This window comes from Ambystoma mexicanum, chromosome 4q, assembly GCF_040938575.1.
Source record: "Ambystoma mexicanum isolate Mex_15411 chromosome 4q, UKY_AmexF1_1, whole genome shotgun sequence".
In the NCBI taxonomy this organism is placed as follows: Eukaryota; Metazoa; Chordata; class Amphibia; order Caudata; family Ambystomatidae; genus Ambystoma; species Ambystoma mexicanum.
In genome coordinates, this window is record NC_090928.1 from 679,576,264 (window position 1) to 679,601,023 (window position 24,760).

The following is a 24,760-nucleotide window of genomic DNA, read 5'->3' on the forward strand; positions in this document are numbered from 1 at the left end:
AGAAAGTGCTGACCTATATGCACATACATGCCAACAACAGCGACGTATTATTCGTGCACGCGCATTTCAAGAAAAAAGATAAAATATAGTGGGTGCAGACCCAGGCGGAAATTATGCACAACAACAAAAACCAGCATCCAAAAGGACGCATGGGTCGCACTACACACACTAAAAAGCACCATCTCCCCTCTAGACTTGTGCGCCACAATACAAAACAAACAATGCCCAGACTTCGCATCCAGGTTCCCCCAACACGACTCCAAGGGGAACACCCTGTGGATGAACTGGTAAGGGAAATTTGCCTAGTTGCTCCCATGTGGGCGAGTAACCCTGGTATTCACATCTGCGCAAACTGGCCATAATAATAATAATTTAGCATTTATATTGCACTGCGAACCCTCAGGCATCTGCGCGCTGCTTATTATTACCCACTGTGTGTGGTGCTCATTTATCAACCTCAGAAGGATGAAAGGCTGAGTTTGGCCCTGCTGGGGTTCGAACCTGCATCTGCAGGCTCTGCACAGATGTCATAGCGAGCGCCCTACTCGCTGTGCTATCGGACCGGCCATGTGCAACCCAATCAAACTCCCGTGCCCCCTCAACATGCTCACACAGCATGGGGGAACAACATTACACCCTCAGCCTCAGTCTATTAACTTGGTAGTTTGGCTCCTGAAGTCATAGAGTTTAGCCATTTAAATCTACCTCAAAGGTGTATGGCAATCCTCAAGGAGGCACGTGAACCAAGCACTAGACACTGTTACTTTAACAAGTGGAAAAGATTTGTAATTTGTGCCAGTCAAAACAAATAAACCCAATAGAATGTTCTCCATCACAAATTCTTCATTACATGCTTTACTTACTAGACTCAGGGCTAGTATTGAACTCAATCAAAGTTCACATGGCAGCTCACGCGTACACCACTTCTCAGAGTAAGGCATCCTGGTGGAAATTCCCGGTCATTAAGGCAATCATAGAGGGAGTAAAAAGACTCCTCACTCCTATTTCAAACCCGCCGCCAGGGTGGGACCTAAATGTAGTGCTTGCAAAGCTCATAGGGCCTCCCTTTGAGCCTATGCATAGGTCCAGCCTTAAATGCCTCACATATAAGATGGCTTTTCTGGTGGCTATCAACTTCATAAGGAGAGTCAGTGAGCTGCAAGCTTTGTCAGTGCAACCCCCTTTCTTTGTTATCCACAAAGACAAATTGCTAATAGGAACGCACCCTAGGTTTTCAGCTAAGTTCATTTCAAAGTTCCATGTCAATCAGGCCATCGAACTACCACCTTTCTTCCAAAATCCATCAAGCTCGGCTCAGAAGAAACTCTGTACACTAGATGTAAGAAGGGTGGTCCTTTACTATGTACACAAGACCAGACTGCTAAGGAAAACAGACCAACTGTTTATTTCCATAGCTCCAGGCAGGGAGGGAGACCACGTGTCCAAAAACACCATCTCCAGGTCGATAGTCAGACCAAGAGCTCACTCCACCATGGGTACAGGAGCTACCTTGGCTTTTATCGCAAAACGTCCCACTGGACACCATTTGCAAAGCAGCTACATGGAGCTCTATCCACACTTTTACTCAGCACTGCTGCATTGACACTCACTCTAAAGCAGATTCCCAGGTGGGACAAGCGATGCTACATCTATTTGCCGCTGTACCTTCTCACAACCCACCACCTTCCCCAAACACTGCTTGTTAATCTATGCATAGCATGTCATCTAAGCAGATTCCTCAAGCCTCAGAAGGGATACATTACTCACTGTAATCGTATTTCTGATGCTTGTATCTGTTTAGATTCACATGCGCCCACCCTTCCTCCCTTTGGAGTAGAAGGCGCATGGATGTTTTCTGGGCTTATCTGATACATAATCTGCTTCATTACACCTGTACTCACGCTACACTTCATGCAACCTCATGTCGGAAACAAAAGAATCTTAGGGACCTCAACACGTGAAGCACCATGGGTACAGTAGACGTCATACTAGGGATAGTATTGCTGGCACGCCCTGTTGATGTCCCTTTTTGAGTTTCGAAAACAACAACTGTAATACTCTGCAGCTTCCACTAGATGTCGGCCTATGCATAGCATGTGAATCTAAACAGATACAATAATCTGCTACCTTTGGGTAATAGTGAGCAACCCAAGTTGAATTATATAGATCCTTAACAGAGTCAACGCCCAGAAAGTGCCCGACCGCTCTAGTGCTGTGACCTCATAAGTGATCCTCGGGGACCCTGCTCATCATCCACACATAGTGGTGACATAACCCCTCTTAACCAAACCGCCATTGAAGGAATCGACTCACTATTGCGCTCACTGTGGGAAGGGTTGGGCTCTCTTTGCTGAGGCGTGTGCCCCCCTTCGGAACCCGCTCTCAAGTAGGCGAGAGAGCAGGGCCCTCCGTTCCAGGAAGAAACAACTGTCTAAAAATAGACACTGCAACAAGCTATTCAAGTGGTGAGTCCACCAGAGGAACCACGCCGATGTGGAAACACTAAAGGAAAATCGAAGATCCTACCAACCATTAAGTTATGCATAAGGATCACATTGACACTCGTCAAAAGCTCAAAGACTACAAAATCCCACAATACAGCTTCCTTTCCTTTCTGCTCAGAGTGAGTAGTTATATCATATGCACTTCGTCATGTTCACCCCCTAACCAAAAACGGGGCGAATAACCATGTAATTATCAAAAATATGCATATTTTAATATTCATCAAACACACATTAGAATATATCTATCCAAAAAAGCTTGACATTATAATCAGAACACATTCTGAAACACATATCTATGTGTATATATATTGTCCACCTGACAAAAGAACACTTCAAACACCCTTTCAAAGATTAAGGGCCTCATTACAACCCCGGCGTTAAGGGCTTTACGGCGCCGTAAACGGCGCCGACCCTTAACGCCGGATTCCGAGGTCCCTTAGCGCCATGGAGATCTTAACGGCTGCTTTTTGCAGCCGTTAAGATCCATGGCGCTAAGGGACCTTGTCGTTAATTACGCCACCGTAATTTACGGTGGCGTAATTAACTCCTTCCCCACTCCCATTATGCCCTATGGGGCAAAAATGGGAATGGGGAAGGGTAAATGGGGATTGGGGACTTATCGCCCCGCCAAACTCGGAATGGGGCGGTAAGTCCGCCAACCACCATGGCGTAAACATAGTTTACGCCATGGTGGTAAAGGTACGACCCAGGCGGTAAATTACCGCCTGGGTCGTAATGAGGCCCTAAGTGCCCTGAAGACAGCACCAACAGGATATACAATGTGGATTGATTTCTATGTGTATTCTTTTGATCAAGGTTCATGTTGGTTCTAGAAACATATTTTTGAAATGTTGGCACAGTCTCTTGCCCGTACAAATCAGGAGGGTCAATATTAACAAAGTGGTGGTCAAGATAGATACACACCCTATAGTTAGACACAGAAAGGGTTTGAAGTGTTCTTTTGTCAGGTGGACGATATACATACACATAGATATGTGTTTCAGAATGTGTTCTGATTATAATGTCAAGCTTTTTTAGAGAGATATATTGTAATGTGTAATGTGTGTTTGATGAATATTAAAATATGTATATTTTTGATAATTACATGGCTATTCGCCCCTTTTTTGGTTAGGGGTGAACATGACAAAGTGCATATGCATCTATAACTACTCACTCTGAGCAGAAAGGAAAGGAAGCTGTTTTGTGGGATTTTGTAGTCTTTGTGCTTTACTGTCCTCACCCACACAGCCCCTAAAAAGAGGACTTTTGTTGCTCATGATAGCTTATACTCGTCAAAAGCTGGCAAAATACTGTTACACTCCGCACCACCCCGACATAGACTCCTGTCCGAAACCAACAATGGCGGGGTCAGAAGCAGATGCAGCTGCAACCAAGGGAGACATGGCGGCACTACTCAGTGAGATGATGAGCATGAGAGCGGACATTGGTGGAAAAATCGACAAGATAACACATAGAATTGACAAACTTGAGGAACTCTTAGAAGGGGTAGAACACAATCAAACCTCTCTCGATACCCTAAAGTCCCAAATTGATCAAAGGCTCCTTGAAATAGAATCCAGAGAGGAGGAGTTACACCTGAAAATGGACGACTTGGAGACTCGTGAACGGTGGAACAACATCCGAATCTTGGGGATCCCGAGCAGAGAAGGAGAAACTGAACAGGACTTGAATAAGTCTCTACACACGATCCTAAATACACAGGGCTAGTGGAGCAGCCGGTGGACCAAAAACAGTCCTTGCATGGTTCCACAACTACGCCGACAAGGCAAGGATTCTGGAGAAGGCCAAGCGCTCCCCGCAAATCCTTCTTGACGCAACAAGAGTGACGATCTATCCTCCCTCAACCTTGCCATGCGAAGAATGTGCATGCCCTTAACCAAATGGCTCAAAGAAAAGTGCATCCGATACCGTTGGGGCTACCCCTTCTCTCTCACGTTCAAATGGGAAGGAAATGCGATTCGACTGAAAACGGAGAAGGACATAAAGACCTGCACATAAGAATTATTGGGCAGCCAGGATAATGAACAAAACCAAGGGGAAGGACGTGGCCATGACAGACAATGGCGCATACAAGGACCCAGAAGACAGAAGATCCCAGGGTCCAGGAAATATAGGAGGATGAATGCCTCACCAGGTGCCGAACCATGAAGAATATATGAACTGGGAAGCCCTTAAGAAAGGATATGTGAGTGATAAAGGCGAATGCTGTCACAGGAAGGGTCACCCTGAGAAGATACACTAGACTAGAAGCTGAGCTGACATCCGTACATGAGCCTACGGCTGATCTTTGCGGAACGATATGACACCTCAATGGGGGCACCCCGAAAGTAACAGTGGGGAATCACTAGCGTCTCTGACTTAGGCACCTGAAGCGAGAAGTTGGTGTGCGGGACAGCGCTACTTTAAGTTAAAGTAATGGTTTAGCTGGCTTTGTAATTTGAGGGGGAGCGGGGTACAAGGGGGCTCATTGTTTAATGTGATGTGCAGCGATGGGATCGTCGGATGCACGGTCCCCACTGATGGTCCGGGGCTGGCTAGGTGAGAATAACCCTGCTAGATCGCTAGGCCCGGGCTTCTCCTGGTTGGCACACTCAATGTAAAAGGACTAAATTCACCTAGTAAATGGTTGTTAGTGTCTAAAGAATTTAAGAGAGCGAACTTGGATGTACTTTTCCTACAATTGAGTAAGTACATGAGAGGGGAAGAACGTAAAGTCTTGTACTCCAGAGTGAGAACAGAATATTGGAGCTCCGGCCCATTGAGGAAAGCAGGAGTTGGCATACTTGTAAAGAAGGGATTTTGAGGTCACAAAGGTATGGACCGACATGGAGGGGAGGGCCATCATTGTGGTGGGGAAAATATGGAATACTACACTCACTCTCGCGACAATTTACTCCCCTAACGTCGGGCAATCACGCTTCCTCCAACACATGGTCCCGAAGATAATGTTAGAAGCCGCGGGGCATGTTATTCTGGGTGGAGATTTAAACTTATGGGCAGATCCTATGCAAGATAGGCAGGCTGGTAATCCAGAGTCATGTGTTCCAATGGATGGAGGCCACACAGATGTGAATGAAATGATGGAAACGTATAGATTGCGAGACATTTGGAGGGACTCCCATCCCAATGAGCCGGGGTACACATTCTACTCAGCACCACATTCCACATTTACTAGGATAGACTATCGGTACCTTTCAGAAAGCTTGAGTGAGATTGTAACTACCTCAGAGATTGTCCCAATCTCATGGTCAGATCACGATATGGTCACCGTCGACATGAGACTTATCGCCTTACCACGCAAGAGCAACAAAACCTTCTGGAAGGACCCTATATTTCGCGAGGAACTGGCAGGAGAGATTGAGGAATACTTTAAAACAAATGACACAGGAGAGGTATCCAAGAGAATAGTGTGGGAGGCGGGGAAGGCAACATGGCAGGGAATGCTGATCAAGGAAGGGGCCGGGAAAAAGAGGGAGAGGACACTGATAGAGAAAAGATTGCAAGGGGAGATTACACAACTAAACACTGCGGTACAGGGCTCCAATGAGGGGAGGGCGGAACGGATTGTGGAGGCGATGCAGAAAAAGGAGGAACTTCGACATTTGGAAGAGGGCTTAATTATACACAAACTCCAGTTTCTGAAACAAAAGCATTATGAAAAGGGTGACAAAGCAGATGCACTGTTGGCAGCTAGGCTGTGGGGAGAGCGAGCGGAGAGGTTGGTCACTGATATTAAAGGGCAATGAGATGCCCAGATAACGGAGACGGAAGGGATCCCAGAGGCCTTTGCAAAATTCTATGAACAGTTGTATAGATACAAAACGGTACAGGGTGAATTGAGCATAGACCAATACCTGCAGGGGTTGAACATGCTGAAACTCTCTAGAGACAAAGTAGAAGAGATGGAGTCCCCGATCACGGCAGACGAGGTTGAAAGAGCGATTAAGAAACTCCTGTTAGGGAAGGAACCGGGCAATGATGGGTATACAGTGGGATTCTATAAGACCTTTATCTCATCCCTCCTCACCTTTATGGTTGACCTGTTCAATGATATTCTGCGGACAGGGGTGGCTCCCGAATCCTTTTTACAAGCGCTCATTTCTGTGATCCCCAAGGAAGGTAAAGACCCCAAGCGGTGCAGATCATACCGTCCCATATCACTACTCAATATTGACATGTAAATGTACACTCGAGTACTGCCAGCCAGGCTTGAGACTCACATGCCCCTGCTAATACACTCTGATCAGGTTGGGTTTATCTTAGGGAGACAGGGAGCGGATATGATGTGTAAGACTCTCCATTTAATCCATGAGTCTAAGAAAATAGCAGGTGATCCAGCTCTTCTATCAATTGATGCTGAAAAAACATTCAGTAGGGTGGAGTGGGACTTTTTAGAAGCAGTAATGGGTATGGTTGGATTAGGCCCTACTTTCAGAAAGGAAATCAAGGCTGTTTACACGTCTCCCAAGGCATCTCCTGTGGTCAACTCGGAACACTCCAGATGGTTCGAATTAGGAAGAGGCAGGAGACAGGGTTGCCCCCTCTCTGCGATCTTGTTTGCTCTCTCCCTGGAGCCTCTTGCACAGACACTTAGAGCAGACCATCAAGTTGAAGGCCTTCAGGCAGATGGAACAGAATAAAAGGTAGCCCTCTATGCCGACGACATCCTACTTCATGTAAGAAACCCCATGACATCAATTCCTAGAGAATTACATTTGATAGAAAGACATGGAGCACTCTCAAAATCAATAGGTTAAAATACATACTGTTCCCATTACAGGAACTCTCCCCTGAAACTACCACCAGACTCTCTGCGCTGGGCCTTGTGATGGGTGGCGCTACACTACGTTATTTGGGGATCAATCTAACACGGGAACTAGGGGACATATATGAAGCAAATTTCCCGCACCTCTTAGCTTCTTTCCATGCAGACTTGGCGAAATGGCGGAAGCTGACGATCTCTTCGATGTGGAGACTCAATACAATTATAACGGTGTGCCTACTGAGATTCTTAAACCCATTCCAAATGCTCCCACTGAAAATCCCAGAGGCTTTCTTTGAAGAAGTGAAAAGAGCCATTTTAAAATTCCTATGGCAGGGGAAAAAAGCGAGGATAGCATATGAGGTCCTCATCTTACCCAAAGAAAAAGGAGGGGGTGGGCCTCCCTGACCTGAAACTATATTATCGAGCAGTGCAACTAAGGGTACTGATTCCCCACTTGAGAGGAACAAAAGAGTTACAGTGGATACACCTTGACAACCACAACCTAGCTCCTGCCACTGTCTCAGAATGGCTGTGGGTCCCTCGAAATAAATTACTCAGAAGACTCCGAAATCAGTCCATACTAGGCACAACATGGGAAATCTGGAGCGAGGGGGCGGACATTAAGAGTGTCACCACGTGACCTTTTTCCTCTAAGCCACATATGGTTTCCGGGGGTACGTGAGGAGATCCCTAACCATGCACGATTCCAATATTGGTATGATGCAAGGCCTCGAGAGGGTAGATCAATTGTGGAAAGGTGGTGTCTTCCTCACGATTACGGAACTGGAAGAGGCGTTGGGAATACATCCAATACCAGTCTTTCCCTTTTTACAAGTTAAGGCTACTCTCATGAGGAAGGAATGGCGTGAGAAAGTACAAAGGGATCTTACCCCGTTTGAGAAATTGCTAGACACAATGACAGAGACCAAGGGTATGATATCGAGTATGTACAATACACTGTTAGATATTGGGAAGGGAGCAACGATTAACCTGAAGAATAGGTGGGAACGAGACCTGGGCAAAGCAGTGGATACAAAATTGTGGGCAAAGATATGTAAGGGAGCCTCTCAAGTGTCTATATCGGCCCAATATAAATTGCATGCCATCAAGTTACTTCACAGGTGGCAATACAACCCTCACAGATTGTCGAAAATGGAAAATGTTTCAGACCATGAGTCCCTTGTGCTGGCGCCAATGTGGGGAGAGGGCCAACTACTGGCACATGTGGTGGGAATGTCCCCGGGTTCAAGTGTACTGGAGCGAGGTTCTTGGTTGGATCAAGCAGATAGATGGAATTTCCCATGAGGATACACCGCTTATAATACTGTTTGGGTTGGATGAATATGAAGATGAAGTGAGAAGAATTAATGGGATTGTGGTCCCCTTGCTGCTTGCTGCGCGAGCCTGCTTGGTAATTAAGTGGAAATCGAACCTAGTCCTGAGCAGGAGAGAGTGGATTGCTGTTGCGACAAGCATTTACACAGTGGAAAGAATCACTGCAGCCCTACATGAGAGGGCGGCTCAGAATGAGCAGATGTGGAACGATTTTGTAAATGTGTGTATCCCCAACCTCCCAAAGGGCTCAGCACAAGGGGAGTGACAGATAAGACACTGGTAAATGCAGAACAAAATGATTTATATAAGGTGTGTACCTGGGAGATGGGTTATTGTTTGTGACTTGACCGCTCAATCTCGCCTATAGAACAAAAAAATAGGGAAAGTGAACCTCATACAACGTAAATGTGAACCTAAGATGCATGCAAACTGAACAGAAGAAACTGTGTTTGGGGGGGTTTGTGGGGGGAGGTCAGATGGGAAAGTTACAATTATTGTTTAAAATTGCAGTTAATTTGGTGGGGGGAGAGATAGAAGGGGTATAGTTGATCGTAACATGACCCAAATGATACCTGTATGTTGCTTTACAAAATCTAATAAAACGAAGTTTTAAAAAAAAATATATGAAAAAAAAAAAATACAACAGCAGACCCATAACAGCAAATACGTTGCTGGGAAAGACCCCCGTGTAGTAATTTAGGGTGAGATGGGTTGCAAAATGGTGAAAAAAGTAATTACTTTTAGCATGCATGTGTAAAACTTCATGTGCAGACATCTCCTTTTTCAAGAGCTCCGTGGTCACTCATTTTGACACAGGTGGTGCTTAAGCACAAGTTGTGAGACAAAATTAAGTCCTCACAAGGCATAAAAAGTTTAATATTATCTAAAACGCTAACATGCATTATAGGACACATTCTAATGTTTGCTTCTGCTACATATTTGTTCCTTCTTATAATGATTGCATTCTTCTTGACAACTTGGTTCTTTGTTTCAGAGACTCGGCCCTATTTCTGTGAACAGTGTGGGAAAACCTTCACGCAGCAGGGAGCCCTGCGACGTCACCAGCGTATCCATACAGGGGAAAAACCATACAAGTGCAAAGCTTGTGAAAGAACATTTACTGACATGTCCACATTAAGACGACACGTGTCCGTACGTACATTGACATTATTTCAATTTTTTTTAATTAATGATGGGTTAACAGCAGCACATAACAGTACTTTGTGGGCACAAGTGTAAAAGGTTGTGTCTGAGTAACTGCAGGCATATGTTTAATTGAGCTACACATTTTCACAGTAAAAGTATATTTTTGTATGTTTCCTCAATAACATACTCTATTGTTGTGGCACCAGACGTGTTGGCATGTACGTTTGTAAGATGTTTCTCCCATTATTTTGTGCATCCACCATGAGTGTCACCACCTTACCTTTAGTCTTGCCAGATCAACACATGTTTCTATCCACACAAACTGATAAAATCAACTCACCTCACAAAAACCACTTTCTGCCATTCTAACAAAACATAAATTAACATAACAAAACACATTAATTGACAAATTCAACTAATTTAAGGCTTTTAGCACTACTTCCCTGACCATCTGTCCCCTGGCCACATTCTTATGGCAGTAGTTTCCACAATCACTCAGGCAGTAGATATATGTGCCACGTTCAAAAGCGAAATCCAAAGGATAAACTTCAAATGGGCTTGGAGCAACAGAGAGCTCACCCCAACACCACCAGAATCCCTATTTCCATCTGCCTGAGGCTGCCTGGAGATGTCAGGAGACCCAAAAGACGCATCCACGATTGATCTAGGGACTGTCCTGTGACCTCTGAACCAAAAACCACAATCTTTGAAAGGTCTTTCCCCCTCAATAAAGGCACTTTAACTGGGCTGGGAGAAACACAGAGCTTGCCACAATACCACCGGAAGCCCTATTTCCATCTGCCTGAGACTGCCTGCAGAGGTCAGAAGACACAAAAGAAGCATCCAGGATCGATCTAGGGACTGCCCCTGTGACCTCTGACAAAGTTACCTCGGGGTTACTTTGGGTATATAAGCACTGTCCTATGAGCGTCCAATCGCCCGGGCATCCGGAGCAAAGAGAAGACAGAGCTAAGGGTTGTTACTATAGCCTCCTCTACTGGGTGTCGGAAGCGGGCATCGATTCCTGAGTACTGCAAACGGTGCGGCTTTACGCAGAGAGGTTCTTTCCTCTAGCTTTTTTTGACTGCCGGAGGTTGCAGAGGATTCGAATAAGAGCCGCAGTTTGACATGGTGAGTGGTGTGTTGCGAGCCGTGGTGTGTCCCTGCTGCAGCCACAGATGCTGCGAGAGCTATTAGGTGAACCCAGTCAACCTCGCTCTTGCACCCGCAGTAGTAAGCTTTTTATGTGCCTGCATTGTAGGCTTGAGAGCCATTATAAAGATGAATAAATACTGTATGCGCCTTATCTCACTGCTCTGCCCTGTGTGACCCCTGGGCTCTCCACCTGCGACGTCTTAAATCTTGAGCGCGAGTAAGTGCGTGGGCAATTGTGCAGACCCAGTGATACAGAGCTCAGGTATTTAATGTATCGCAGGGAAGTAAAGAGCCAGTTCCTGGGAATTTTAAACAAGGCACAATCAAATAGTAACAGCTAACAGATTGTAAATCTTGGTGTTTTAGCAGCGTGACAGCGACTGTGGGGGACTACCTTTCAGCTGCCACACATTGGTGTCAACCCTTCTTCTAAAAATGGTAAAACGGAAGGCCAATAAGACAATCTCGCCCACAGATGGCAAGAAAAAGGCCTACAAAATCTTCAAATCTACTGATGAAGTAAACATTCTGGTCAAAAAAATAAAAGGTTTCTTGAAAGATATTGACAGCTTGGAGGTATCCGGCTGAAAGGGGAAGCAAGGGTGTAGGGTCGAACATCGGCAAACTGCAGGATTGATTCTATGGGGTTTGAATGTATTGACCAGGTGGAGGACACAGTAAGCAGTATGGGTTTATCACATTCAATCAAGGCAGCAGAAACCCTCCATGAGCTTGATAACTCTACCAATCAAAAAGCAAACCACGCGATAAAACCCTGGAAATCCTGAAGCAAAACTGTGGATTTGCACATAGAAGGAGAAGTGGAAGCGACATGCTTGCACTTCTGTACCCATGTCCGCGACCAAGATCAAGACCCAGCCTTGAAGGACCCCAATAAAAGCCAGCAAGGTCTTCTCCATTGCAGTCTGGCTACACCAAATGCCCAAACTACACTGGTAACCTGCTATATGGAAATGGTGGAACAAGTGAACAAGGTGAACAACAGATATCGCCCGACAATGCTCTGTAGGCCCAGCAAATATGTCTATACTGAAAGAATTGGGGGCGATTAAGACACTTATTAAAATGATGGCCGAAAGAATAGACATTTTGTTCATGGCCACCGAGGCTGGAAGGAACAACATGCCTTGTTAAACAATCCGAGAGTATGAATTGTCAGAAGTGTGGCGGTGGTAAAAAAACAGAAATTCGAGTGAGAGCAGCTGTAGAAATATCAAAGACAGGAGCCAATGTTGAATCTCCAGCATCAGTTAAAGCTTCACCTGTACTAGAAGTCTATGGCAGGGGCAGAAGTACAACTAGAGCAAATAGAGGATTGCCCCTGACGACCCCTTCGGCGCAAAGTGCAAATAAAACTGGGGCAATGACTCTTATGCGGATAAGTACTCCCGACGCAGAGCCAACGAGCAAGCAAGTGGTAATGGGGTTGATCCAGCATTAACAGCGGCAGTTGATAGGTTTGCCCAAGCATCTCTGTGCAGTTGGCTGAGAAACTTTAACATCCCTTACACCGATGTGCAGAAAGGCTGGATGGCCCCCGAGCGTCTATATGGGAGAGAAGGGTACATGTACTCTGGAACTGTGAACTCACAAGAAAAGAGTGCACGGCCAAGGGATGGCTGTAATGTTTACCTTCATGATGTCCCAAAGCTACCTAAAGGACAATTTGAAAACAACTACTCATTGATTAACAAAGTGACACACTGGGTTAGAAGCACCAGGGGATGGGCCTCTTTTATAAAAGAGAACATCCTCTGTTGTGCCAGGTTTGGGACGCCGACAGACAGTAATGATTTTATCCACTTGTGCTTGAAAGATGAATCCCTGTCAAATGGCCTGTTGTCCATCGAATCCCGTTCATACCCAACAGATAGAACTAATATCACATTAAGGCCTACTTATCCTGACTGTGGCCTCCGTAGTAATGCCTTGATCCAACAGAAGGTACAGACCATGCAGGAAAAGGCAGGTGGACGCTGGTTTGAATGAAGTGGACTGACCATTACCTTGCCAGAGTGCATTGGATGTCCCAGCCATCCGGGATAACCGATGTCTTTCTTGGAATATTGCGGGAATAACCAAGCATATGGAGGACCCTGACTGGAGAAATGTTGTTCACAGTTTTGATATCATCTGCCTCCAAGAGACGTGGGCTCCGGAATCTATAGGCCTGCCAGGCTTCTCAGAGTATTTTGTTCACACGGAAAAGGGAGCAAGAGTCTGGCCTAGTGGTGGATTCCCAACCTGGGTTAGCTCAGCACTGAACTGGGAGGTTGATCATCATCTAACCAACTCACTAGATCTACAGTCAATAAAGCTTGCTAGTAGCAGTTAACTAAATGTACTCCTATATAACGTCCATAACAGACCCCCATGACTTCTCCCAATTCAGTCTCTTCTAAAGCTGAATGAGATGATCATTGTCTATAGCCACCAAGAGGATCGTACATCAGTAACTTTGGTGGAGGGCGATTTGAACCTTCAGTATGAACCGCTTAGATCAACCGATGATATGTGGGAAGAACAGGACGCTGCCTGGAGAATACCAACCCTAATGGCAGATTATCCAAAAAGAACACACATAATGGCTGCAGAGGCGGCATGTTTTTTATATGAGTGTAATCTTAGGGCATGCAATGGACGTTGTGCCAAAGATCAGCCTGTGAAGAATACATTCCAAGGGCATAATGGCTCGAGCAGAATAGACTGTCATGATAGAAGCCAAAGACTGGGACTTAATCACCTCTTTCGAAGTTGTGGTTTGCTGTGAGAGCGACCATAAGCAAGTCATGTGCAGCCTCTCCCAAGTCCTTGGAAGCGGAACGAAGGATATCGACCTCCGACTAACTACCTTTAGCACTGCTACGGGCCAGTCAAGAAGGTGGGTGAAGTGGGCAGAGGTGCTTGGTAAGAACTCCTGCCCGAGATTTACAGCCTAACCGCTGAGAAGAAATTGTCAGTTTGCGATCCAATAACAGGCCCAGCAGAAATAATGAGTGACTTTTCTGCATTAATGGAGACTGTGGAGCCTCTGTTTACCAAGCCGGGGAAAAGGAGTAAGGCCAAACCGAGTGATTTTATAGCCTAGGGTGGTATGACAAGGAGTATCGACAAAGTAAAGCAAATAGTGTGACCTGCCTAAGATCAGGTCCAACTATTGACACCAAAGCCCTACGAAACTTCAGGCTGGCCTACAAGACTAAGTTCGAGCAAAAGAAAAAACTGTACCACCAGACCAAATGGGAAAATATGAAGGTGGCATGTAAGAATAACGATACATGCAATTTCTGGAAGCTTCTACTTGACATGGTGCCGGATGCCTCTCGTGACCAGCAGAGCAGTATAGGTCTGGATGCATGGCATAACCACTTCCAAAATCTGTATAAGGATGGCAAGGCTTTGGTGGATTTGTCATGGAAGCCAGTTTTAACCCATGAATACCAGGGACATGTAAGCGAGTTTGCCTTCAGCACAGATTAAGTGGTGAAAGCCACTAGGGCCTTGGATAACTGAAAAGCATCAGGGCCCGACTTTGCACCTATAGATCTCTACAGAAACGATGTGTCCATATGAGGCCTGGTATTGGCTAGGGTTTTTAATGCAGTTGCCCAGTCGGGAGGTACCCACAACTTGGCGGGAGGCCGTAATTGTCCGGATCTTTAAGAAGGCTAACAGGGATTCCCCAGAGAATTATCGCCCCATCTCCTTACTGGATGGGGCTGGAAAACTGTATGCTAAGGCAATTCCTGGCCACCTACAAGAGTGGATGGAGGGTAGAGAAATCCTCAGCCCGCTACAGGTAGGCTTCAAACAGGGAATGTGGACCCTTGTACAGGGCCTTAGGCTAAATCTTATTGTCAGCAAATACACTGCTCTGAACAACAAGCTATATGCAGTATTTGCAGACCTTAAAACGGCCTTTGATTCGGTCCCTAGATCTCAGCTGTGGGAGACACTAAAAAGATACAACATCCCGGCTGGACTTCTGCTTCTAATCCAGGCCTTATTCCATAATATCAGGGCTGTGGTGAGATGGGGACTAAGTGGAGAAAATACAGAGAGCTTTGAGGTGCAGCGTGGAGTAAGGCAGGGTTGTGTATTGGCCCTGCTACACTTCTGTATTTACCTCAACAAGTTAATAGAGGAATTGATGACCAATGCCATGGACCCCCCCAAAGATGGATAAACTGCAATTCCCTGCCTTATTCTTCGCAGCTGACACAGTACTGCTGTCAACTACTCCTGCGGGCATTAAGCACATTATGGCTGCCTTTGTGAAGAAGTGCAGCGAATTGCGCTTAGAAATAAACAAATCTAAAACCAAAAGTTTAGTGTTCAGACACAAGACGGGCTAAGCATGTCAAGATCGATAATAGAAATTGAAGGAGTTAAACTAGAACAGGTCAGTACTTATAACTAAATGGGCCTGTGCTTCACTGAGAATGGAACCTGGGGCGAGCAGGCCACAACAGCTGGACTGACTTTGAGGAAGTATAGTGGGGGCATTAGGAAATGTTTCCATTTACATGTGGGGGTGCTCTGACTCCAGCCCTAGAGTTTATTTTTTTTAAACTTCATTTACTGTATACAGGGTTACAGATTAAAATCAAGAAAAGCCAATACCACAACCCTTAATAGTAGGCTTTCGACAGAGACATAAAATACCATATAACACATTTTCGAGGGGATTGGGTCCTCCGACGTATTCCATATCTATGACAGGTAATCACCACAGCTGTGCTGCTTCGGAAACTTTTCCGGCGTCTGCGTCCTGCGTCGATGACGTCGATGCGCCGACGTCGAGGACCTCCTCCGACGTCCGACGTCATCCGATGTGATAAGTAGGACGCACGACGCCTGTAGCCTCAGTTCCGTTTTTTCCGCGAACGTGTTGCTTCGTGTTTCTCGGTTCTAAGCCTCGACTCTTTGGAGTTCTTTTCTTTCTGGTTCTTCGAACCTGTTCGTTTGTGAATTTCCTTCGGCGATGTCTTCCACTTCGTCTGCAACCCCGCGTCCGGGCTTTAAGAAGTGCGGGGATTGTGGGTCCAAGATGTCGGTGACTGACTCGCACGACGCTTGCCTCTGGTGCCTCGGGGAGGCCCACGACACGGATGACTGTGTCGACTGCCAGTCGCTCACGTCCAAAGCCTTACGCGAACGTAAGAAGAAGTTGTCGGTAGGTCGGGTGTCCAAGCCCCGGAAGTCGAAGTCGGCGGGGCTTTCGACGGATGATTCGAGGGGTGACTCTCCGCGTCATCGTCGGAAGTCTCGTCGGTCTTCTTCTAGGAGTGGGTCTCGCCACTCCTCGGCCTCTTCGAGGCATTCTCGGAAGCGCCGTCACCGGTCGCCTTCCAGGTCCTCTTCCGAGGATTCTGCCCGGCACGTCGGTTACCCCACCAGCCGTGCGACGCCGGAAGAATGGGCTTCCTTCGGGAAGAAAATGTTGGCGATTCTTGAGTCGCAGGGTACTCAGCCGTCCGCGCCCCAGAGTGGGGTCGGCCGTGTGAGGTCGAGAGACGCCGCTCGCAAGAGTGGTCGGCACGAGTCACGGGAGCGGTCCCGTTCGGACAAGGAGGCTCGTTCTCGCCGTACCCGTTCCAGGTCCCGGTCCTCGACGCGTTCGAGACCGTGTGCTCCTGTGAAGTCTTCGAGGAAGACATCGACGTCTGAGGCGTCGAGGGCGTCGACAGGCTTTCTCGAGGCTCCGGCTTCGAGGGCCTCGTCGAAGCCGTCGACGATCAGGTCGTCGAGGGACACGCTCGGAGCTCCGGCTTCGAGGGCTGTGTCGACGCCGCCGATACTGGAGGCGCTGCATCTGACGTCGACGCCGATCCTCTCGGCGCCGTTGCCGGTTTTCTCGGCGTCGGCGCCGATTCGCTCGACGCCATCGACGCCTTTCGTGTCGGAGGTGCCCCGTGTCACGGGTGTACCCCCTAGGAAGGCTCTGGTTAAGAGCAAGCACTCTCGGGTGCCTTTTCGCCACCTGGAATATATTTCGGAGGCGGATGAGGATTCTGATGGCCTGGTTCCTAGTCTGGTGCCGGATGAAATTGTCTCGGGCCATAGTCAGTTTGACGATTTGAGGCAGTCACTGCATGATGCCAGTGGACTGGACACCTCTCCGGAGGTGGAATTTTGTAGGCCTGAGCCTGGCTCCCATGCCGATTCCTCGTACCGGCGCCTTATGGCTAGGGTGTCTGAGTATCTGGGATGGTCTGCTCCCCCAGGGGAGTTTGTGCAGGATGATCTGACGGACATCCTTGATGTTGGTCCCCCAACTGACCCGGTACTGCCGTTCCATATGGCTTTACAGAGAAGGGTGGCGGCGGCTTGGACTGCTCCGGAGAGTCTCCCGGCGGTGGGCAGATCCTTGTCGCGTAAATACCGTCCAGCCAGTAGCGACCCCTGCTACTTGACCAGGCACCCCACTCCGGAGAGTTTGGTGGTGCAGGCGGCCACGGCCCCGGCAAAGCAGGCGTCATACCCTGCCATCCCTCCTGATAGGGACGACAAACGTTTTGATGGCTGGGCGAAGAAAGTGTTTTCTTCTGGTGGTATGGCGCTTCAGGCGGCCAACTCCATTTGTGCCTTGTCACGTTTCACGCACACTCTGTGGAACTGTGTTGCGTTAGCGGCTGAACATATTCCCGAAGGGGTTGAACGGGAGGGTTTCCTTGCTATGGTCCAGGATGGTAAGGATGCCATGTGTGAGTCCGTTCAGTCGGGTCTGGACTTGGCTGAATGCGTCAGTAGGTCCATGGCGGCGAGCACCGTGATACGCAGGTTTGCGTGGTTGCGGAAGTCGGGGTTTGCTCCTGATGTGCAGTCCCGGCTCCTCAACATGCCCTTTGATGGTGAACACCTTTTTGGCAGCAAGGCTGACGAGAGCCTTGAGAGGTTGCAGACCTCAAAAGCTGCAGCGAAGTCGTTGGGCGCTGCAGTTCGCCAACCTCCGCCTTTTCGTCCTAGGGGACAGCAGTGGAGGGGTGGTTCCTTTCGCTATTACTCATCCTTCAGTAAAGCGAGAGGAGCTGGCAGTCAAAGAGGCCAACGCAGGGGTAGCAGAGGTGGACGACAGGGGACCCGTGGTGCCAAGGCCGCTCGGGCAGTTGCCTCTTTGCCCTCGGGTAACGCCGCAGCCGCTCCTACTCAGTCATGAGGCCATGTCCCATGGTTCGCCGGTTGGGGGAAGGCTGGCGCAGCATCTTGTAGAGTGGCAAGCCATTACTTCAGATGTGTGGGTTCTGGAGATCATAGCCCACGGCTACTGTCTTCCCTTTCGGCACAGGCCTCGCGACAATCCACCGGGGAACCTCTCTTTGAAGTGTCCGGATCCGCTCCTTGCGCAGGAAATTCAAGCCCTGCTGGAGAAAGGCGCTATAGAACTGGTGCCTGTAGCGGAGAGGAACAAGGGATGGTATTCCCCTTATTTTTTGATTTCCAAGAAAGACGGGGGATTGAGACCCATCATGGACTTGCGCGGTTTGAACAAACTCCTCAGGAAGGACAGGTTCAAGATGGTTACTCTCTCTCAAGTCCTCCAGGCCCTTCAGCTTCAGGACTGGTTGGTGTCACTCGACCTCAAGGATGCTTACTTCCATGTGCCGATCCATCCCAAGCACAAGAAGTACCTGAGGTTCGCGGTTGGCGACTCGCACTTTCAGTTTCGGGTCCTGCCGTTCGGATTGACCTCCGCCCCGAGGGTTTTCACCAAGCTCATGGTGGTGGTGGCAGCGCATCTCAGGCAAGGGGGGATTCACGTCTACCCCTACCTGGACGATTGGTTGATCAGGGGGAGCTCTCCCGAGCAAGTCCTGGATCATCTGTCCGTCGCCTGCCACTCCCTCCACAGGCTGGGCTTCTCCCTCAATTTAAAGAAGTCCCATTTGACGCCAACGCAGAGACTCCAGTACATCGGAGCAGTGCTCGACACTTCCCTGGGGCAGTGTTTTCCTCCCCAGGTGAGGGCTCTTCACATTCAGCAGATGGTGCACAAGTTTCAACTTGCCCAGACGCTCCCAGCGTTCGAGTTCTTGAGGTTGCTCGGCCTCATGGCATCCTGCATTCTTCTGGTGCCAGAGGCTCGCCTGCGCATGAGATCTTTGCAGTGGGCACTCAAGATGCAATGGTCGCAGTCCTCCGGCAGGATGTCGGACCCGATTCAGGTGCCGCCCTCGGTCGCCCAGGACCTTCTGTGGTGGGCCGTCGAAGGCAACTTGATGAAGGGGGCTCTGTTTTGGCTTCCCTGGCCGGAGGTGACGATCGTGTCGGATGCATCCCTCACGGGATGGGGAGCTCGTGCCAACGAGCTGACAGTCAGCGGTCGTTGGTCTCCGTCGGAGTCCAGACTCCATATCAATCTGTTGGAGCTGAGGGCCGTCAGGCTAGCCCTGAAGGCTTTTCTGCCGACTGTGCGAGGAAGGAATGTCCTGATCCTGACGGACAACACGGTGGCCATGCACTACCTCAACAAAAAGGGGGGGGCAGGGTCACTTCCTCTGTGCAGGGAGGCGATGCAGCTCGAGTTCTGGGCCATCCAGCAGGAAGTTTCAGTCTCGGCAGTTCATCTGGCCGGAGTCGAAAACGTGACGGCGGACGCTCTGAGCAGGCAGAGCGCGATCTCTCACGAGTGGGAGTTGGCTCAGGAGATTCTCCTGGAGATCTTCGCCCTTTGGGGGACCCCTCAAGTGGATCTCTTCGCCTCCAGTGTCAACCGGAAGTGCGAGAGGTTCTGCTCGCGGGAATTTCCTCCAAAAGGAGCCTTAGGAGACGCGTTTGTGGTGGATTGGTCGTTCCCGCTGCTGTACGCGTTTCCTCCAGTCCCCGTCATCCCGCAAGTGCTGCGGAGGTTGCGGAAGTTCGGTTCCCGGATGATCCTCATTGCTCCGGCGTGGGCTCGGAGGACGTGGTACCCGGACCTTCTCGACTTGTCCATCTGCCCTCCATGTCGTCTTCCCTACCGAGACGATCTGCTCTCACGGGAGGGGGGTCTGGTTCTCCATCCAGAGGTCAGATCCCTCAACCTTCACGCTTGGCTTCTGAAAGGTTGAGGTATAGGGATTGGGACCTCCCTGAAGACGTGATGGAGGTGTTGCTTTCGGCCCGAAGGCCAGCAACTAAGTCTCTGTACCGTTGCCGTTGGCGTAAGTTCTGCGACTGGTGCAGAGTTCGGAATGTGGATCCTTTTGCATGTGACATCCCCATGGTTCTGTCCTTTTTGCTTTCTTTGGCCCACAGGGGCTTGCAAGTGGGTACCATTAAAGGTTACCTGGCGGCGCTGTCCATCTTTAAGCGCTCGTCTGATGAGTGTTCTTACTTTAAGATCCCTTTAATTTCACAGTTTCTGAAAGGGCTCGCTAATGTGTTCCCTCCGTCACCTTTCCTGGTGCCCGGTTGGGATTTAAACCTTGTTCTTAGGTTTCTTATGGGTGCTCCGTTTGAGCCTTTACATTCTTGCCCTTTGAGGCTGTTAACTCTGAAAACTGTGTTTTTAGTTGCGGTTACTTCCGCTTGCAGAGTGAGTGAGTTACAGGCACTTTCAGTTAAGCCACCCTTCACTGTTTTCCTCAAGGACAGGGTTGTCCTTCGTGTTCGTCCTTCTTTTCTTCCGAAGGTGGTGACGGAATTTCATTTGGCCCAGAAGGTTGTTCTTCCGGCATTCTATCCTCCTCCGCATCCTGGTAAGGAAGAGGAGAGGCTCCATAGGCTTGATCCTAGGTGAGCTTTAAGCTTTTATGTTTCACGCATGTCCCGGGTCAGAGTGGACAATCAACTCTTTATTGGTTACGCTGGAAAGCGTTTGGGGCAAGCTGTGACGAAACAGACTTTGTCTCGCTGGATTATTTTGGCCATCTCGGAGTGTTACCGCTTGGCGGGTAAGGACCCACCGGCTGGCTTGCGGGCCCATTCTACCAGGGGTATGGCTGCATCTACTGCCCTGCAGAGGGGTGTTCCTATTCGCAACATCTGTGATGCAGCCACCTGGGCTTCAGTACATACATTTGTACGTCACTATTCCCTCGATTCCATCGGAGGACAGGATCTGGCCTTTGGCAAGGCGGTCCTTTGCTCTGCTATTTGATTGGCTATTCTAAATTTTGATTCTAAATTCTTTCCCTCCTCCTAGCTCTGGTACTGCTTTGGGAGTCTGTCATGGATATGGAATACGTCGGAGGACCCAATCCCCTCGAAGAACAAGTTACTTTCTTACCTGGTAACGTTCTTTCGATGGGATGGTCCGACGACGTATTCCATATCGCTCCCGCCCTGCCTTCCCCGCTGCAGAATTTCTTTTGCGATTGCAGCTTACGTTTCGCAAGGCTTTGTGTCTGACTGGCAGTTGACTAATGTCACACGTTCTGGGGGAAAAACTACAACCGAGGCTACGGGCGTTGTGCGTCCTACTTATCACATCGGATGACGTCGGAGGAGGTCCTCGGGGACGGCGCATCGACGTCATCGACGCAGGACGCAGAAAAAAGTTTCCGAAGCAGCACAGCTGTGGTGATTACATGTCATAGATATGGAATACGTCGTCGGACCATCCCATCGAAAGAACATTACCAGGTAAGAAAGTAACTTGTTCATCTGGTGTATGGAGGCTGGCCAGACAGGCAAGAATTTCAGCAGCAGATGTCCATGTTCAATGATGATGGTGGAAGAGTGGGGTTCTTACTTGTCACTATGGCCGCTAAAGGCACTCTGGGGAGACAGGACCACTTCAAAAACCTACACCTCTGTTCTGGGGGCTCAACAGCATTGAGCCATGCTTCTAGAAGCTTCCTGAGCCAGTGATTTGGTGTTAGGTTGGTGAGCTGGTCGACTGGGTCCACCACGCAGTGTGGTCCAAGCAGCAACAGCACGTGGAATTGGAAAGCTTGGGACCCACAAGCGATATCCAGGTCGGTGTAGTTTACAGGCAGGTTGATAGGGCAACTAGGGCTCGGTGCTATTTCTTGACTTCTTGGTTGGTTTGAGTCCCTGTCTAGGGTCTCCAGGGACAAGGTTAGTCTTTGTTTTGCACTGCCACACCAGATAGGTTACCAGAGAGCACCTGTTGGAACTGCTACTTTCACTGAGAAGGATCCTAGTTCTAGTGTTCAGGCAGCAGGTATGGCCTTTGTACACACAGCAGCTTCACAGTAAATATGCACCTGGGATTGTTGGAGAAAAGAGCTTGCCTCTTAATTCAAAGCCTCTGTTCTTCACCTCTCTGTGGAGCAGACTGTACTCCGAACCAAGTTCTAGGTGAATTCTTCAGTAGTAGAAAGATGATTTCAATATGGGGAAGGTCCCTTCCCCCTTATATAGACAAAATGCTACTACAAATTGGTCCGCAGGAAGCCTGTTAACTGTCCAATCCTGGCTGTTGTGTCAAGTGCCCTTTGCTGGTATCCGGTGATTTACCAAATACATTACAGAGAATGCTTTTTTACCGAAAACATGAACAACGAAAAAAATAAAGATATTTGGTAACAATGTATTTGGGGGTTGGGGTAAGGCAGTAAAACAGGTGGGGATGGGGTTAGGGTGGGCTTAGGTTTATAGAAAAACATGGGGAATGGGTTCAGTAAAAAAGCATTCTCTGTAATGGAATTCATTAAAATCACATAGATCCCCCTTTGCCTGCTGATGTCCTACCTGGAATGCCTTGTCTACAGGAATTGAGGAAGGGGGAATTTGGGTGCCCTGGCAAAATCCCAGGAGGTGAGACCCCTTCTGGACGGAGGCTCATTACTGTGCTATTTAAACTCTTCCCTCTGCTTGAGAAGGACTCCAGTAATCCGCAACCTGGTGGGAGGTGGCCATTGAAGTGACAGGGCTATCTTTTGAGGCACTGGTTCTCAGGGGACCTCCCAGGGAATGGTCCTGTTCCTTGGAGGAATATGATCACCCTTTTCAGGCTGGACCCAGCAGGTCTGTTAAACACAGACCAGATAGCGCAATACACATCTGGCCCTGTCATGTGTAAGTCACTGTCCACCTAGCTGTAAATGACATCTATTGCTAGTGGCTGCATAATTATTTTCAGGGTAATTCATAGAATTTCGCACAAAAGTGGCGCACGCGACTGGCGCACAGTGTGCACGTCCGAATGTCTGCGCCAGCCGGGTGTGCTAAAATCGATATCCGCGCACAGCGTATTCATGGATTTTAGCCTCCAAAACCAGCCGTGGCGCAGAGTGGCGCAGCGACCCTGCAGCAGCGCCAGTTACGCCCCCAAGAACGCCCTCGCGCAAGGAAAAGCTATCAAAATTCCCAATTCAGCACAAAGGGCTGCGCTAACCCTGGACCAGTATACAGGGCTGCCAAACAGCAAACGCCGAGCGGGGAACGTGTATTACTGGGGTGCGCGGGAAGTGCCACACGCGATTTCTGCAGGGTACGTGTATTTCTGGGGTGCGGGGAAGTTCCACACGCGATTTCAGCAGGGTACGTGTATTTCTGGGGTGCGGGGAAGTTCAACACGCGATTACAGCAGGGTACGTGTATTACAGGGGTGCGCGGGAAGTTCCACACGCAATTTCAGCAGGGTATGTGTATTTCTGGGGTGCGGGGAAGTTCCACACGCGATTTCAGCAGGGTACGTGTATTTCTGGGGTGCGCGGGAAGTTCCACACGCGATTTCAGCAGGGTACGTGTATTTCTGGGGTGCGGGGAAGTTCCACACGCGATTTCAGCAGGGTATGTGTATTACTGGTGTGCGCGGGAAGTTCCACACGCGATTTCAGCAGAGTATGTGTATTTCTGGGGTGCGGGCAAGTTTAACACGCGATTTCAGCAGGGTACGTGTATTACTGGGGTGCACGAGAAGTTCCACACGCGATTTCAGCAGGGTGTGTGTATTTCTGGGGTGCGGGGAAGTTTAACACGTGATTACAGCAGGGTACGTGTATTACAGGGGTGCGCGGGAAGTTCCACACGTGATTTAAGCAGGGTACGTGTATTTCTGGGGTGCAGGGAAGTTTAACACACGATTTCAGCAGGGTACGTGTATTACTGGGGTGCGCGAGAAGTTCCACACGTGATTTCAGCAGGGTACGTGTATTACTGGGGTGCGGGCAAGTTTAACACGCGATTTCAGTGGGGTACGTGTATTACTGGGGTGCGCGGGAAGTTCCACACGCGATTTCAGCAGGGTACGTGTATTTCTGGGGTGCGGGGAAGTTTAACACGCGATTTCAGCAGGGTACGTGTATTACTGGGGTGCGCAGGAAGTTCCACACGCGATTTCAGCAGGGTACGTGTATTTCTGGGGTGCGGGCAAGTTTCACACGCGATTACAGCAGGATACGTGTATTAGAGGGGTGCGCGGGAAGTTCCACACGCGATTTCAGCAGGGTACGTGTATTTCTGGGGTGCGGGGAAGTTTAACACGCAATTTCAGCAGGGTACGTGTATTTCTGTGGTGCGAGCAAGTTTCACACGCGATAGGCCCTGTGCGAGTGGGGTACGTGTATTTCGGGGGTGCAGGGGAGTCCTACACGTGAATTGGCAGTGTGGGTCCTCCCAGGTGTTCCCTCTACACCCTCCACGGCCCCTGCAGGCAGACCACACCACAGGGGACTACCCTGCACCCCTGGTCATGTCCCACAGGCAGCCCATCCACTATGGGCATGCCCCCCCAGCCAAGCCACATGTCACCTTGCACTAGTGAGCACCAACGCATTACCCCCTTGCATCCCCACCCCCCAGCAGTGCAGGGCACCTGCCAGCAGGCACACACTCATGTCCCCCAGCACCCCCACCCCCAAACAGTGCAGGGCACCTGCCAGCAGGCCCCCACTCATGTCCCCTTGCACCCCCACCCCCA

The 24,760-nt window shown here is 49.1% G+C and overlaps 1 protein-coding gene across 2 annotated transcripts in view; it reads left to right on the plus strand.

Annotated features, from left to right (window-relative positions):
- LOC138467930 (GDNF-inducible zinc finger protein 1-like) overlaps positions 1-24,760 on the plus strand; it is a 378,725-nt gene that overhangs the window by 277,276 nt on the left and 76,689 nt on the right. For both annotated transcript variants that reach the window (XM_069608260.1, XM_069608262.1), the window contains one exon: positions 9,620-9,777. In XM_069608260.1, the coding sequence (XP_069464361.1) occupies positions 9,620-9,777 (158 nt within the window). The remainder of the gene's footprint in view (positions 1-9,619; positions 9,778-24,760) is intronic.